The sequence below is a fragment of the Microtus ochrogaster genome, linkage group LG1, assembly GCF_000317375.1.
Source record: "Microtus ochrogaster isolate Prairie Vole_2 linkage group LG1, MicOch1.0, whole genome shotgun sequence".
NCBI lineage: Eukaryota > Metazoa > Chordata > Mammalia > Rodentia > Cricetidae > Microtus > Microtus ochrogaster.
This window is the reverse complement of record NC_022027.1, coordinates 30,430,015-30,447,970: the sequence shown is the minus strand read 5'-3', so window position 1 is coordinate 30,447,970 and position 17,956 is coordinate 30,430,015. Positions and strand designations below refer to the sequence as shown.

The window sequence follows — 17,956 nt, the reverse complement described above, 5'->3', positions numbered from 1 at the left end:
TTTGGGAATCTTTGTCACCTAGCTTTCATTACACTGTCTTGTAGTCTGTTACTGCACCAGTTTTGTATATTAAACTCTCTCTCTCTCTCTCTCTCACTCTCTCTCTCTCTCTCTCTCTCTCTGTCTCTCTCTCTCTCTTTCACACACACACTCACACACACCTGCGCGCGCATGTGCCTTTGTGTTTGTGATAATACAGGCTTTGGTTCTCTCTGTGGTTTCAGGCATCCTCTGAAAGTCTTGAGTGTTACCCACAATCCTATACTATACCATGAAGCTTCCAAGTGAGATTAGAGGCGAGCTTTGACTTAAACAGTATTTGTTTGAGCGGTAGCCACAGGGGGAAGAGGACAGCGTGGGCACAAGCATGCAGCCAAAATGGGTGTCATGAGGAGAGACAGTTGCTAATGCATTGGACAGCAAGTGGCCTGGTCTAGTGCAGCAACTGTGCCCAGTGAATGCGCTCAAGCAGAGCCATAGCTAAGAAATGACTCCAACAAGAGAGCCCAGGGGCTCAACACAGAGTTCGCAGTCCCGCGACTGGGAGACGCATCTACACTCTGCTCCACATTTGCAAAACGTAATTTTGAGGTCATGAAATGCGATTTGCAAAAAGCTGATTGTTGTCCAAAAGAAGAGGAAGTTCGTTGAGCAAACATAGAAACTGGTCGGAAAAATGGGATTCTTTTTTATGATTCGTGCAAGAAAGATGTTAACACCAAAGAGCCAAATGGTTTCCTGTGACACACTGACAAACAGGGAGGAAGAACACAATTTCTCAATGCCCACGTGTCGAGTTGTGTGCTTTGGAGAGTCTGTGATGTCCAGCCTGGAAAGGGCTTAAACGGAGGAGCATTGTCATAGTTACCCAAGAAATGCCACATGATGGATGTGGAGGAGTAGAGGGACAGTTTTGAAATGTCATCTGGAAATAATTCCCACTTGAGTGCCACGCCACCTTCTCCCATGTTCCTCTCCACATGGAGCTGTGACCCTCTGCACAGCCCCTGGGGTTGAATGAACTTCACAAAAAACACCAAGATCAAAAAAAGACACTTGCCGGCATCTGGGTGCCCAGGCAATGTGGAAAGTCAGTCAGAAAACCACAGTGGTCAGGCTGCCTTGATTCCTGTTACCCCAAAAGCCATTTCCCACCAATTCCAAAGTAAAAAGCAGCTGCTCTATAGCCCAGTTTTCTGAAATGTGCTATTCATGTGTCTCTGTGTGTGCATACATGTGTGTGTGCGCGCGCACACATGCATTAATGCATGCAACAGTGTGCAAATTAACCCAGGTGCCTGTGCATGCTATGTGCACGCTTTCCACTGAGTCGCATCTCCAGCCCTCTGTGTGTTTTATTTTATTACTTTTTCTTTGAGACAGAGTTTTACTCTGTTGATCAAGCTGGTGTGAACTCACTCTAGATAAGTAGAACCTGTGATCCACCTGAGTAGCTGCTATCACAGACCAACGCCACCAGGCTGAGCTCATTGCCAAGTGCTTTCAAGTAAGAAGAATTCTCAATGGCATCAAAAATGGCAGGGACCAAAAGTTGGGCCTAAAGCTGGCCTCCTCCACCACCCCGTCATGTACACTGGAATCCCTACACAGTTGACAAAAGTTCCTGTTGTCTGTAGCTTGAGAATCACCAGCTCCCCTCCCCCAAAATGTCCAGGAAGAGAAGTCGATGACCTCAAAGGGGCCAGAGAGCTGTAGGATGGATAAACTACCCTGACGTCTCTATGAAGAATTGACCTGGCATGTGGACTGTGCCCAAACCCTCCACCATCGCTCATCAACTTCTGTCAATCGCACATCTGGTTTGGGCTTTGGAATTCTTCCGAGGCACCCAGGGAGCAGTGCTCGTATTTATCAGACTCTCCTGGCTATCAGCTAGGCTTTGTCTAACCTAAACAGTGAGGCGATTCTTCGAGGATCTGGGATCTGGGGGGCCCTGGGATTGCATACAATTGAACCTGCAGGGTTGCTACGAAGGAGCAGCTGCTGGGAGGAGGGGCATCCTGGACAACGCGTGAGCGAGGATACACACGGAGGCATCTGAAACATGAAACCCCACCCCATCCCCCAACCCCCAAGAAGCTTTCCTTAACTAATTGGGCCAAAACATAGAAAATGGGGTGAGATGCACTAGTGTCCTATTGGGAACCCACACCTCTGATGTCACACTGTCTGCCACCAATGAGGTGACCAGTTTATCAGGTATGCCTGGGACTGAGCAGTTTTAATATGGGAATTCTGCATCTCAGAGCCAGGTTAGTCCCAGGCAAACAGGGACTGCTGGTCACTAGAGGTTAACCGTGACCATGGGAGAGTTAAACTATGCATTGTTTCCAAATTTGCATAACCTGCTAGGTTGTAATGGGAACTAAATAGGTTGAGCAGAAAGTATGCTCAGAACTGGTAAGCCACCTCCAGAACAGTGACATTGTTGACATTGTCATAAGACGGATATGAAGAGGATTTTTTTTTAAATCAGAAAAGTGTTAAAATATAAATGTTTAATTGAGAAATACTGAATCGAGTTCTCTAGAATTTTCTCTTTTTTTGCATTTAGATTCTTTTTTTTTTTATTGAGAAAGAAAAAATTTCCGCCTCCTCCCAGCCTCCCACTCCTCCCGCCTCCCCCCACTCCTCTCCCCCTCCCTCTCAAGTCTGAAGAGCAGTCAGGGTTCCCTGCCCTGTGGAAAGTCCAAAGTCCTCCCCCCTCCATCCTGGTCTAGGAAGGTGAACATCCAAACTGGCTAGGATTTAAACTAACATCAGAATCCCAAAGCTGTGTCTGACTTTCAACTATTCCTGCCAAGTTGAACCTCATTGTCTATACCTGTAAAGTGGGGGTAACATCACCTGGTCAGGACAATGTTGAATAAGCTAAGCCCTAATTCTATGCCTGCTAATAAAGAAAAACACAATCTAATGACTGTCATAACCACTGGCATGAACAGGAACAAACGGGGAACGCCAGCAGTGTGGGCTTTTTGCAGGGCTTCCTCTCTTAGTAAAGCCCGATTTTAACAGCAAACGCTAAAGTCCAGAACTCACGAGCTCCCTCTACAGGCAGAATAAATAATCCTCCCAAAAGTGCCCAGAAGCCCAGATGGATACTTTTAAACTTCTGCTTCTAGGAGGCAGAAGCCAAAACTATTCCCAGAGATAATTGGGTTATTTCTGGGATGAAGAATGACAGTGAAGCGGGAAGCCCAAGGGCATTCTGGGACCTAGGATGTGCACTCTGCTGGCAAAAGGCCCAGATGACAGGGCAGAGACAAGGACACGGGCAGTGTGATGTTTGTGGCTCACATCTCTCAGCTCCAGGCCTGAAGGCACAGGCTTGATTAGAACAGGCCACGCTTGGCAGGTCACACTGCCGGAGTTCTTCAAGAGAGCCATGCAGTAGCTGCAGAGGATGATACGGTCGTGAAGAATAGGGTAGTCGCAATCGCCTGCTTCTAATTTTCCTTGTATTTCCTCTGCTTCTGCTTCCCGTATCCCAAGCACCTCTCAATTACCAGTCAGCAGCCATGGAGGCATCTTACAACCCTAATGGGCACAGCTCAAAGAGAATTCCGCCATCCCCTCCAGTTCCTAGCTGTGTGTGCCTGGGAAGGTTATTAGGGTCTCCGTACTTTCATTTCTGACTGGCAAGCTGGGTATAGCGATATTTTCCTCTTAGGGTTGGTGTAAGGATTGGATGGGCCAGTGCACATGAAAGTGTTCCACAACATGCCTGGTCCACAGTACATAGCAAGTGAACTGTCTGCATGCATGGCCCTAACTGCTGATCCTGCATTGTGAATTGAGATTTGAAGGATCAAAACACAGAACCAGATTCCTATAGATGCTAACTCTGTAAATTAATAGGAAAAAAAATAGAAGCAGAGGAGCGCCATTAATCTGAAGGGAAAAGAGACACATTTCCTCTCTAGGATTTCTCCCCCATCTCACCCCACCCTCAGATAGAAGCTGACCCTGTTCAGAGTCTGGCCAGTTGTATCTCAGGCGTGCACAGCATCTTGGGTAAACTGAGTCATGCGTGCCTACTGGCATTGGACTATCCATTGCCTGGGCAAACTCTATCCTGAGGTCTGAATGCCTCCCCTGACATCACCCATCTACCCCAGAGCCTCAGGCAGCTGGAACCCAACCTCCCATCTCACTTGGTTTCTCTGCTTGTTTGGAATTTTTCCTCTCTGGTGTTGATTAACAAGTGAAGCGGGTGGTTGGAGACCTCGGGACATTTCCCCTGGAGGTTTGCAGGCAGAAGAGAGGAAGTAATGAGGATGGGGGTAGCATGTGTGGCCAGCGGGGAGATAGGAAGTCTGTTGTCTCTTTAGGATGAGATCCACCTTAGTTCAAATTCACACTCTGGCTCCATCCTGACTACCAGAGGGTGCACTTGCTCCCTGGGTGACCTCTTTGACTTATTAACTTATGCCGCCTTCACCCAAGACTACACACAAACACTCATGTTTATTACTGGCATCATTTCTGGTACTTTGTTACTGGCTACTTATTTCTAGGTAAATGACCCTGTGGTTCCACCCCAGGGAGTATGGGTTTTAACCTAGAAGGGAAAACAAAAGAATGTTAAGACTAATTTTACCAAATGTCCTTAGGTCAAAGAGGAATTGTTTGAGAAGGTACAGATATAGGAAATAAAATATAGCCGATAACTATCCAATCAGAGCTCAGAAAGTTCCTAGGTAGGAGCCTTGTGTTCGGGACCAGGAATTCTGGGCGCTAGAGCAGTCCCCTTAATAGAAACTACGCCACTCTATTGAGTCTCTTCCAAGCAGCATGATGAGAAAGAACTGGCAGGGTTGGGTCCAACTCCAGGGTGGGCTCGGGAGTCTCAGTGGGAGCTTTTGGAAGATCACGCATGATCCATTTATTTTTATCTCAAACACAATGGAGATTTCTATTGCTTTACATTAAAGACACAAAATATTGTCATTTATTTAAAATATATAGCCTGTCTTCTCCATACGCCCCAAAGAGGATTAAGGCAGCTTGCAAGTATTAAAACCATGTCTCGGCCAGCACAATCAGAAGCATAAATAGAAAACATCTAATGAGAGGAGGGAGGAAAAATAGCTACTCTCAGGCCTAAGCTGTGTTAGCCCAGCCTGTGGCACTACGATGTGCTGTCTGCCTGCACTTTGTGCACTGTGCCAAGGGCTTGGTGTGCTCAAGACGAGCGTGAATGTGCTCTCTTGCAAGCTATATGCTCTGGGAGAGAAGAAATGGTCTTTTAAATGGGAAACACTAAATACAGCGGCACGACGTGTAAGCCTAGCACGTAGGATGCTGAGGGTTACAAGTTCCAGATTAACCTGCCCTACATGTGATGATCTAGCTCAAAAAAAACAAAAAGAAAGAAAAGAAAGTGAGGGAGAGAGAGAAAGAGAGAGGGGGAGGGAAAGAGGAAGAGATAGAGAGAGAGAAGAAAGAGAAAATCATAGAATAGATCATGGATGAGAAAGAAGTGGAGGGAGGGAAGCAAGAGGGGAGGGATTGTGCATGCTACCTCTAATACATGAAGTGGCTGGCTGGCTGGTGTTGGCAGCAGCAACCCTGTTAAGGCTGATGGTCTTGAGAGCCTGAAGAGGAGACTTGGAGCTGAGCACTATCTGCTTCCTTCCTCCTGCCTCCTCCTTCTTCAGTCTGAGCATCAGACTTCTCTGTGCTACTGTCCCAGCCCCAAGAGGATGACAGCCTTGCCAGAGCCCAGGAGTGGGGCTGGTAGTCATGTGTCCCAGGTTTTACTTACTTGTCTGGATCTCACTTTCACCCTGTTCTTTCCCCATCAGCATGTAACAGGACACGTGTATGGTGTATGGAATCCACCATCCCTAACACTCACCGTGCTCTTGTCCTTGGGGCCTTTGAATGTAGTATCTCCATCTTGGCTGTTTGCTGATATCACTCATTTTTCTGGACTCCCCTCTTCTGATAGTTAACATGTCTTCATGTATGTGAGGGTGTCGGATCCCCTGGAACTGTAATCACAGACGGTTGAAAGCTGCTATGTGGGTGCTGGGTCCTCTGGAAGAACAGCCGGTACTCTAAACCGCTGAGCCATTCTCCAACCCCAACTCACCTCTTCTGAAAAACCTTCCCTGATGCCCCTAAGCAGAGTGCGTTCTTTCTCTGTGCTCTCCCAATGCTAGTCTCTACCTGCATCTCTCCAATAACAAGGCATGATGGTTTTCCTGTTTCCACGTCAGCCCCTAGTTACACATTGTACAATATTTTTCTCTGCATCCAGTGTCTAACCATGCACATTGAGGTATACGAGCAGTAACTAGTGTTACTAGTTACTGCTCGTCACCTTGCTACTGAATTCCAGGCAGTGCTGGGCACTGCACACGAATATTTAAACCTCACAGTAAATAAATATCATTTGACTTACGGGAAATGAGTCAGGGGGATTGACCGGGGAACTTGTCTACATTTGCAGAGTGGTAAGGTTGCGGAGATGATTCCTACCTAGGTGTTTTCAACCTGAAAAATCTAGTTTTTTTTTTTCACCTCCCCATGTTTCTTACATGGCCCTCGGTGAACTCATTGAATGAGAAGTATTTTAGTACTATTCTATAAAGCCTTCACTGTACCAGCATCAAAAGAAGGTATGTAATCAGAAGCCTTCATTGGTGTTTAGTACAGGCATGATTTAAAATGCATTCTAAGCTGAGTGTGAGACATGGGTGTATAGCCCCAGATCGCAAGGGGTTAAGGCAGGAGGATTATAAAGTCAAGCCTCCGCTTGTCAAAGCTGGGTTACACTATAGCAAGAACCTTCCACCCCAACCCCCAAACAAAACAAAGCAATAAAACTGTCAAAGTTGTATAGTGAAGTATGCGAGGGAAATAAAGGCCAGTTGAAAATCTATTCCTCCTTTTCTCCTTTCCTCAACATTTTGATTTTGGAATATGTGGGACTGAAGAGGGACGTGATGAGCTTGCTGAGGGAGAGGGGTCCCAGACCCATATCACAGCCAACCACGGGTAACTAAATATTGCCAGGGCCATGGGGGCACATCCTGCAGTTCCCAACCTGGGGTTTCTGTAGTGCAATGCGGAAAGGATGACTGTTACTCGGTTGGGTTCAACAGAGGTTTACTTACAGCCCTGTGGTTGCCCAGAGCAAACCAGTTAGCGGAAGTCCAACTGGTGTCTCTGCCACCAGCCATGAAAGACATGGGAATCCATGAGCTGGCTCTTTCCAGGTCCCAAGAGAAGAGAGGAAGGCATCTCCATCCTAGAGAGGGACGCTGCATCTCCATCTGAGAGGGGGATACTGCATCTCCATCCTGGAGAGAGATGCTGTGTCTCCATCCTAAAGAGGGGCACTATCTCTATCCAAGAGAGGGACGCTGCATGCCTACTGGTCATTTTATTGGATTAATTAATTAATTGTAGTGCTCAACTAGTTAATTCCATATTACTGTGAAATACTCTCATTTCTGTGTGTTCTTTTTGCTGTTGTTTTTATGAGGCAGTCTTCCTATATAGCCCGGGTTGACTTTGACTCAAGTCCTCCTGCACCATCCTAAATGCTGGAATTGCAAGCATGTGCTACCACACCTGGTCATTTCAGAGGTGTGCCACCACACCTGGTCATAGTGTGCTATCACATATGTGCATTCATCCTTACCATAGCTGTCTAGTATAGAAACTATCATTGCCTTTGGAACTTAAATTCATTAGTTAATTATTTGGATATTGTATTTGGGTCTTAAAGCATTGTTCCATGTGCTGGCCAGACAGCTCAGCAGGGAAAGGCACTTGCCTCCACGGCTGATGACCTGAGCTTGGCTCCCAGGACCCGCATAGGGATGGAGAGAGCCAATTTCTACAAGTTGTCCTCTGTGGAGGGCTTCTTTACCGGCGAGGAAGAAACACCCACCACACGAGGATTCTTCTCAGATCACGCTTTACTGGAGTGCATTTGGTTGAGAGAGAACACATGAAGCAAAGGGGGGCAGGAAACGAGAGAGCAGGGGAGAGAGAGAGAGACGAGAGAGAGAAGAGGCGAGACGAGAGACACGAGAGGCACTAGAGGGAGAGAGAGACGCGAGAGAGAGGCTAGAGAGAGCCAGGGGCACAATGGCGGCTGCTTATATAGGGAATTGGCACACGGGTCGCCCTGTGATTGGCTGCCATCATCAGCTGACACTAGACTGCATCGAGATAGGCCCAGGGACCCTTATCCACAGCGCATGCGGGAAGCGGGAAGGGGGCGGGGGACACCGCTCTCAAAGGCATAAGCCAAATATGGAGTTGTTTATAACCAACAAGACAGGATGTGGCGCCATCTTATAATGGCGATCTTATCCGGCTCCCTGCAGTCCTCGGCCCTCCACACACCTGTGCTGGAATGTCCTCTCCCACAGATGAAGAATTGTAATAAATTTTTGAAGTATTTACCTTAACCGAATAACTATTCAGGTAAATGTTTCTCTGTGAAGGTCACCGTCTCAACAGTCATTATATAAAACTATTTTTCATGATCTGTTAGGGATTCAGAACCCTAATACGAAGGCGGTGAGGTCCAGCCCCTGTGCTGGGACTGCATGGTGCCATGGGAAGCACAGGACATCGTGTGGCAAGGATAGGAGACACTGTTGTCTTTCTGCTAAGGCCAGCAGCATCCCGTCCCAGGGATCCCATCCTGATGGCCTTGTTTAATCCTAATCGCTTCCCAAAGATCCCCAATCTCCAAACACCATGCTTAGATTAACATTCCATAATCCTAACGGCACAGGAAAATTAAATTTCAACACACAAACCCTTGGGGGATATATCCAAACCATGTTAAAACCATAGCAGATGTTCGTGTTGAGAATAATTGAAGAGCAAGGATGGAGCATAGAACAGGAGGTTAGGGCAGTAAGCCACTGATAAGGCGGGGCAGGGTGGCTGTGGCGATGAGCATCTGCTGGTTTCTGGATGATTTGTTGTTGTTGTTGTCATTGTTGTTGTTGTTAGATTGTACCTGGGATGCCAAAGGAAAAAGAGGAATGGAGGCTGAGGCTGAGGTGTTTGGCCTGCACAGATGTGGTGGATATAGGAGCTCTTTAACACAATGGGAAAGATGTAAGAACTGGCTTGGCAGGGGGATCAGGATGTGTGGATGTTGTGTTGAGGATGTGTATTACATGTCAAAGTGAGGATGTGGAGCGTCTGATAGCTGAGTCCAGAGCTCAGGGAAGCTCTGGGCTGGAGGCCAGGCTGTGTGAGGGACAAACATGAGGAACTCACAGTCTGGTTCAGACGCCATCAAAGGCGTCAGAGCCAGCTGTTGGCAGGAAACTCGCTTCTCGCTGGAGTCTCCGCCGTTGGCTCCCTTGGCATGGGAGAACGGACAGGTATATCTCATAGGACTAGATGTCGCCTTTCCGGTTAAGTTCCGGTTTCAAGCAAACTATCAATTCTTTTGAAAAAAAAAAAAAAGGAACAGTTGAGAATTCACTCTCAACCTCCAACTTGGTCAGAAAAGTGGCCTGGGACAGGTGAGTGAAAGGGGAACCCTCTTGAGCCCCCATCTTGTCTCTGTGTTCACGTGCACCTCACACTTCATACAACTAGCAGAACACAGAAAGCCAGAGTCAAATTGCTTCTTCTTTGTTTTTGGTTTTTCAAGAGACAGGGTTTCTCTGTGTAGCCCTGGCTGTCCTGTAGACCAGACTGGCCTCTAATTCAGAGATTCACTGTCCCTGCCTCCCGAGTGCTGGGATTAAAGGTGTGCACCCCACCACCCCGGCTTCATATTGCTTCCTAGAGAACTGAGAAGAGAGGAACGGGCCCAATTCTCCCACACTGGCAGGTTTTCTTATTACCGGTGGTTGGAATGTGCTTTTCTTTGAGGCAGATGTGTGCTACATGTGTGTTTGTGTTTTGTTTGGACCGCACAGTGTTTTAAAGCACATATGTAAAAAAAAAAAAAATTCACATTAAAATGTGGGTTTTAGTGTCCAGATTGCTTGCTCCTGACAACACTGGGCTGGCCGTCTCACGAGCTAGCCTTCTCAGCTAAAAGCCCGTACTAGAATCAACACCGCTCGCCACGGTTCTTGCCTGACTTACCTGACGCATTTCCCTGTTCCCTTGCTTCACTAACCTGTGAGTTCAGTCCCCGGGTTACAGTGAGAGGAGACTGGACAATTAATGGATTCTGAGTGAGGAGCTGAGTCCAGTTTGTATCAGAAGCCACTGAGAGAAGGAGGGAGGTCGCCTCAGGGAGGGTTGTGTTGTTCCGATAATGTTGTGAGGGTAGGGGCTTACTTTCTTGTGGGCAGCTTGCAAGCTATCATAAGTGGGCCAGTTCACAGACAGCAGGAAGCCCCTCCCTGCAAATGAGCTAGGACCACCCCCACCTGGCAGGCTGCGCTCTGTGGAGGTCCCCCTTAGGACCTTTGTGAACCATGTCTGGGCTCCATCCGGATCCTAGTTCCAGCTCCCATTAGCAACTCATAGAGACTTTTTGTAGGAAGAGGGTTCATTTCCTCTTCACACATTCAACCCCTCAACCCCAAATTCCAGGGCACCTGGTGCTGGTGCCCTCAGAAGCAGACTGATCTGTCACTGGCTGCTGGTTTCAATGGAGGAGCTCAGGACCCAGACTTCATCAGTACCAAGAAAGATGATTCCAGGATGCTTGTTTTGGCAGACAGCACATCCAGAGTTTGTGGCTTGAGTTGAAGAAATGGTGTTCTGTGTTCTTATGCTCATCCTTCAAGCCCATGGCCATCAGCACCTGAGAGTACTTAGGGCTCAGGTAACTGAAGGGAGCATAAATCCTACTGGCTTTGAACGCAGCCAGGGTGCAGCCTGTCTTCCTGTCCTGGCTACCATCAATCAGCTCTTCCCCTTCTCCTTCGGTCGACTGTGCCCGTAAATCAAGAGCCCCCGGTATTAGTCACACAGAAGCGATAATTAGTAAGTACAGCCACTACTTTCGTCTATCCCTCGGCCGCAGATTCAGGCTAAGCCGAGAAGACAGACAAGACAGAAGGGTGAGTTGTGACCCTGGTTTTTATCCAGAGCTCATGAGTCTGAATGTCTCCATGTAGGTTCTGCACACTCCCCAGCTATTGTAACTACAGCTGAGAATCGAGTGCCAAGGAGGAGTCTCGTCATCCATTGAACGCTGTTTCCTCTTCTGGATTCAAAAAAAAAAATATGTCCTTAGAGCCCCAGAAATCTGAGACAGCAGTGGTGTCTTAATTGTTATGGTCTCGGAATTTCTCCTCTCCAGTTCTCTCAAGGCACAGGGATGAGATTCAGCTTTCTCAATGGGACAGGTTATGTCCCTCGAAGAAAGCCATAGCTTGTGCCAATCCACACAGCCGTGTTCTAGGGAAATACTTTCCCTGCTCTGGCTGAGCGCATGGTCAAGGGCACTGCTTGGTCAAGCACTGCAAAGAGATGCTGTCTCCAAATCTTCCATCCCGTGCACTGCTGACCAAATGCTGCTGGCCTCCAGAGAAGCGTTCTGCTCTCGGATTACAGCTTTGGCGCTCTCCAACGTGTGCTGGCTCGGATTTTTTCCATCACACAGTATTTCTTCCAATTTTTAAATTCCCCATATCAACCACTTCACTCTTCTGAAGCAGAATAATTTCAAGCCAAAGTAACTAATGAGGATGAAAAAAAAAAGTACCTCACCAATTCAAAAGGGATACTAAGGCTTCCCAGGAGGAGTTCTGGGGGCAGCTCAAAAGTATAAGCTCCAGCTTGTACCGGCCTGTCCGTCTTCTAGCAAATGAGGGTGTGAAGTTGTGTAATCACAGGCCCCTTCGACTGAGAGTAACACCGCATGTCATCACATTTAAAATGCCACTGGTTATTAAAAGCATTGTATTGTATTTACTAACAAGAAAAGGGAATCTTAAAATGTGTCTCCAGTTAAATTACCCAAACACCCCTAAGCATGACCAGGTTACTCACAGCAGGCTCCATTGGCTGTAAAATGCACTTATGTTAACCCAGCTACTCCCTCTGGCCTGGGCTGCATTGCTTGGTATGAGACGGGCGTTCCTTTTCCACGACAAATGCAGTACTGCTTTTCTTCTCTTTGGGAGTGTCTTTCTAACGAAAGAAAACATTCTCTCAAACATTTCCTTTATTTCTAAAGTGTATGTGTGCGCGCATCGGGGTATGTGCACACGAGTACAGGAGGAATACTCATGGAGGCAGAGGAGTCAGATCCCTCCAGATCTTGAGTTACAAGAGGTTGTACGAGCCACATGACATGGGTGTTGGGAGCTGAATGAGGACCCTCTGCAAGAACAGGATGTGCTCTTAACCACCAAACCATCTTTCCAGCCCTGAGATGGAGCCTTTTTGGGGCTAGAAAGAGGGTTTAGCAGTTAAGAACACTGGCTGCAACTGGGCAGTGGTGGTGCTTGGCGTTAAACCCAGCACTTGGGAGGCAGAGGCAGGCGGATCTCTTTGAGTTCGAGGCTAGTCTGGTCTACAGAGCTAGTTCCAGAACAGCTGGGGCTGTTACACAGAGAAACCCTGTCTCAAGACACACATAAACACACACACACACACACACTGGCTGCTCTTCCAGAGGACTTGGGTTCGGTTCCCAGCACCAACATGGTGGTTCACAACCATCTGTAACTCCAGTTACTGGGATTTGATGCCTTCTCTGGCCTCTGCCAGCACCAGGCATCCACATAATTCACGACATACATGTAAGCAAAACACTCATACACATGAAATAAATCAAAATGAACCAGTTGCTTTTTCCCTTGAAAGAAAATAACAACATTGTAGACATTCTTCTAGGGATGGATGTCTGCTTCATTAAAACAAAACTGGCGAATCCTCTGCTGTTCTTTTTATATTCAGTAACTTTTCATTCCAATGCTGAAGTATAATGGCCTCTTCATAAATATATTTAATCGTATTCTTTCCCTAACTCCTCCCAGATTATCCCCACTTCGGTCCCAAGACAACTTTGCGTTCTCTCTCTTTCCCTCAAAAAAAAGAAAGAAAAAGGAAAAGAAAATTAAAACAAAAAACCCAATAAGAGAAAAAAATAACAAAATTAAAAGCACACAAAATCATGGGGTTTGTTTGTGATGGGTAACTACTCTGGGACATGGGGACTGTTTGGAAGAATAATTGATATACCTAGTGGCACTCGGTTGGAGAAAACTAATTTCCCCCTTTCCAGCAGGTATAATTGAGGTACCGTCTGGGTTAATAGTGGGACTCTGCTCCCACTTCCCTTCTTGGTGCTGGGATTTATCTGGTTTGAACCTGTGCAGGTCATGTGTGTGTTGTCTGTCTCTCTGAGTGTGCATGCGTCTGAGTCCTGTTGTGTCTGGAAGACACTGTTTCCTTGGAGCATCCACCACTTCTGGCTCTTAACACTCTTCCCACCTGCTCGACTGCATAGATCCCTCAGCCTTGAGGGGAGAGATTTGGCGAAGACATCCCATCTAGGACTAAGTGTTCCAAAGTTTCTCACTGCACATCGTCCACGTGGGGGTCTCTGTGTTAATCCCACCTACTGCAGGAAAATGCTCCACTGCTGAGAACTGAGGAGTGGGATGGATGGTTATAGCAGTATGTCCATGGTGGATTCTGTTGTAAGATGTTTGCATGGCAACCACACTCAGTGGAGTAAAGAAAAGCGTGAACCCAGCACGCGACAATGGTGGCAGCCATGCCCAGGCAGTGGTACCTACAGCACAGCTGCTGCCTGGCAGCGGATACTGCTCGGAATCCTCAGTACATCCTGATCGCAGACATGGGAAAGTAAGAGAAACGAGTGAAGCCTGCTAACTGCAGATGCACAGTGGCATCTGTGTCCTTTCAAGGACACAAAGCATCATTCAAGTAAGGTTGCAAATGTTATAAGAGAAAAATAAGCAAATAAATAGAAAATAAAAGACTTGAATCGTATACTGCAGTGGTTCTCAGTCTTCCTGATGTCGCAGCCCTTTAACACAGCTCCTCATGTTGTCCTCCAACCAATGAAGTTATTGTCATTGCTACTTCATAATTGTAATTTTGCTACATGAATCTTAATGTAAATTATGAGTCATAATGTAAATATCTGTGTTTTCTGAGGGTCTCAGGAGACCCCTGTGAGAGTCATTCAACCCCCAAAGGGGTTGCGAGCCATAAGCTGAGAACCGCAGATATTGGGTTTGTGTAATAAACCGGGAAGAATGATAGAATCAGCACACCTATGGCCGCTTGAAGGAGCTCATTAGTGCGATTTCTGTTAGGACAGCAGCTGTGTCGTCTGGCTGCCCTTTCCAGCAGTTCCTGACCAAAGCCTTCGTCGGTGAACGGACCTGACTAGCCTACTGGCAATGAAATGTGTTCACGAAGAATAAGGCTCTAAATTGGCTCTCACATTGGTCTTCTGAGCCCTGGCATTCCTCCCTTCCCCTGTTGTACCAATGCGTGGTCTACTTTCAAAGTTTGGTTCTTGGTGAGATGAAATATTGAATAAGATGGATAGAAACAAGAAAACAGTCAGAAGGAGTTTCTGTTGTTAATGATAAAAATCAAAGATATTTTTATTTCCTAATGTGTGGCACGTGACATTTTCCAGTGTGTGAGAACCCCTGGTGTTGGTCCCTCTGAAGAGCAGGGGAGGCATTAACAGACCTAGGATTGGGACAGGAATGGAAGCCACCACGCCCACCCCTAGAGAATAGCAGTTTTGAATAAGCCTTGTGGCTTTACGGCAAGGGCAGTTCTGTTTCTATGGTCAGCTAAATACGGGCTCTGGGAGTGACCTCGTATTATTTATGTCCAACACTGTGGGATCAAAACCGAAAGAAAAAAGTAGGAACATGACGAAGGGCGTTCATAGTCAAAATAGACGCCAGTAAGAAGCCATTGCCAAGTCCAAACGTTAGAGCTCTCCATCCCCGCACCACAGTCAGGTCGATTCGATTTCCTACTGCTCAGTCGCCAATGTGGAAGACAGTGCTAGGAGAATGCAATAGGCAATTCTAATTACTATCTCAAGTCATCAAGTCCATATTGAATTCGTATGTGTGAAAGGGGAAGGCTGGGCTATCCACGGGCAGATTGTGTATTTGGAGTCCTAACTAAACCGCCCCATTTGGGTTTGCTCCAGCTGCAAAGGTGCCTCCCACTATGGCCTGACCAAGGACCGGAAAAGGCGCTCACAAGATGGCTGCAGCGACGGCTGTGCCAGTCTCACAGCAGGGCCGCTCTCCCCAGAGGTTTCGGCCGCTGCCACCATCTCCTTAATGACCGACGAGCCTGGCCTAGACAACCCTGCCTACGTGTCCCCAGTGGAGGAGGGTGAGGCGGTAGCCAACCTCTCCGACTCTGGCCGGAGCAACCGAACCAGGGGTGAGTCAGACGGGTGGGTGTCCGGGAACAGGCTCTTGGTTTTCCCTGGGATTGCCCTCTGTAGTATACTCGTGGTGGAAAGTTCTGGAAATGTTTTTTTTTTTTTAAAGGGGAAATGTTTCTAGTAGTTTTGGCAGCCACTCCATGTCCAGTTCTCTAAAGTGAAGAGGAACTGTGAGTGCTCAGATTTTTATGGCCGTGTAATCTGACTTGGTGAAGGCAGTTGAGGTGAGGTCTGATGACTTACGGTTCCTCCCTGGGAGAAAAGATTTTACATAAGTGAGATACGCTTTCTTATTACAAGAGAATTTAGAAGTATGGGTAAATAAACTCTTATCACTAAGAGGCAATCACTGTTTTAATAACGTATTATCCCATTTCATCTCTTTAATATATGAGGTTTCTTTTTTTTTTTTTTTTTACCGTAGTCACTTTTCTGTTTGTATTGAGGCAGAGTCTCACTCCGTGCTGACTTTGACCTCCTGGGCTTCCTGTCTGACCTCCTGAGTGCTGGGATTCCAGGCCCAGAGCAGCGCACTTGGCTAAGGGATGATGGCTGTAAACCTGTGACTCCCTTTTCCGTTACATCTCTCCTTAGCACGGCCCTTTGAGCGCTCCACCATGAGAAGCCGCTCTTTTAAAAAGATCAACAGAGCTCTGAGTGTTCTTCGAAGGGCCAAGAGCGGGATTACCGTTGACAACCACACCGACCAGGGCAGGGAGAACTCTGAGAACGCCACTGTCCCTGAAGGTAAAGGAATCCCCATCCCTCCCCCAGGCTAGCCACAGGCTAGGTTTCCAGAGTCACTTCAGGGATGCTAACAGCCTGACCACCACCCACCCTCTGTGACCCCTCTCTTCCCAAGCCTTGGTTTTTAACCTTGATCAGCCTCTCCATCTGTGTAAGGGCTGAAACCCTCATCTTCTTTGTCATCTGTCTACGAAGATGAGGGAAAATGCATCCGCTCCCTGGACTTCAGGTGCTAGCTTAACGCATATGAAGATAATTACCATAGTTAGAGAGGGAAATTTTCTTTTAAATCATTCTCACCGCACGGCAGTACACACAGTCTGTGGCTGAAATGGAAAAGGCCGTGGATACCGCGAGTTCTGTACAAACCAATAAGCAACAAGTTGGCTCCTTTGTTTTGATTTATGGCCTTAATTTTCTTTATTCTCTTATTTATTGTGTGTGGGTGGAGGTGGCTGCGCAGGCCCACGTACACATGTGCTCATGTGTCACAGTGCATGCGGAGGTCAGAGAAGAGCTGGGGAGGACTGGTGGTCTCCTTTCCCAGTGTGGGGCCTGAGGCTGGAACTCAGGTCAGCAAGGGCCTCGAGCCACTGACCTCTCTTGTGGGTCCTTGAAAAGCACCTTTACCTACAGAGTGTTGCAGACTGATAGACAAGCGTTCTTACCACGCCTGCACATGAGACACTCCAGACGTGCTACATGCCTTTTCTCATTGAGAAGTCATCACAAGGAGCCTGTGACCAGGGCACATCTCCAGGTCACTGGTGGATTCCAGGAAGGTTCACTGTCCTCAGCCCTGTTTATAGCCAAGTATACTGAGGCACACAGAGAGTTTACTCAGCTTGTTCCAAATGCCCTTGTTGACCTGTGAAGCCATGAATCTTAGTTCATGAATCTTAGTTCATGTATGACTTATATTTTCCCCAGTGTAAGTAGAGCTGAGGAGATATTGATTTCCACCTTTCTTTTCATTTCATATGGAAGCTTTTAGGTTAAATTAACATTTTTTGAGACAAGGTCTGTCTCAGAAAATAATTTTTTTGAAGTCTTGGTTAGTCTAGAACTTCCTGTGATGATCAGGCTGATCCCAAACTCACAGCAAGCCTCCTGACACTACCGGGCTTGCAGACATACACCGCATCTGCTTCTTATTAACCTCACAGTAAATAACAGCATTAAAAAACAAGAGCAGTAACAGTCAGAGCTCTGAGTCATACAGAATGCTGAGATAAGGGGCTGGAGAGATGGCTCAGAGGTTAAGAGCACTGACTGCTCTTCCAGAGGCCCTGAGTTCAATTCCTGGCAACCACATGGTGGCTCACAACCTTCTACAGTGAGGTCTGGTGCCCTCTTCTGGAGTGCAGGCATACATGCAGACAGAACACTGTATACATATAAATAAATAGATAGATAAATAAATAAATCTTTAAAAAAAAGAATGCTGAGATAAGGATTGTCATTCCTAGTTTACAGGATAAGGAAAATGATCCAGAGAGGTTAGGTAAGAAGCCCAAAGTCACACAGCTAAACAACCAACACACACACACACACACACACACACACACACACACACATCAGGATAATCGGGATTTTAACTTCAAGTTCTGGCTCTTTTGAAACCTTCCAAAACACTCTTTGGAGTTGAAAGTTAAAGCCCCAGGCACTTTATTTACTCTGCCCTTGGAAAATTCATAAGCAGTATCTATGACTCCTATGCTGTCCTCTCCTCAAACGCCCTCCATGCCTCCCCACGTGTCCTCCATGTTCTCCCAACCTGCCCGCCCTCCGTGCTCTCCCCACACGCCCTCTATGCCTCCC

The 17,956-nt window shown here is 47.1% G+C and overlaps 1 protein-coding gene across 1 annotated transcript in view; it reads left to right on the top strand.

Annotated features, from left to right (window-relative positions):
- Window positions 1–17,956, top strand: part of Lnx1 (ligand of numb-protein X 1) — an 84,932-nt gene that overhangs the window by 37,667 nt on the left and 29,309 nt on the right. Inside the window, exons 2-3 of the mRNA XM_005359348.3 lie at window positions 15,143–15,384; window positions 15,983–16,135. Of these exons, the coding sequence (XP_005359405.1) occupies window positions 15,143–15,384; window positions 15,983–16,135 (395 nt within the window). The remainder of the gene's footprint in view (window positions 1–15,142; window positions 15,385–15,982; window positions 16,136–17,956) is intronic.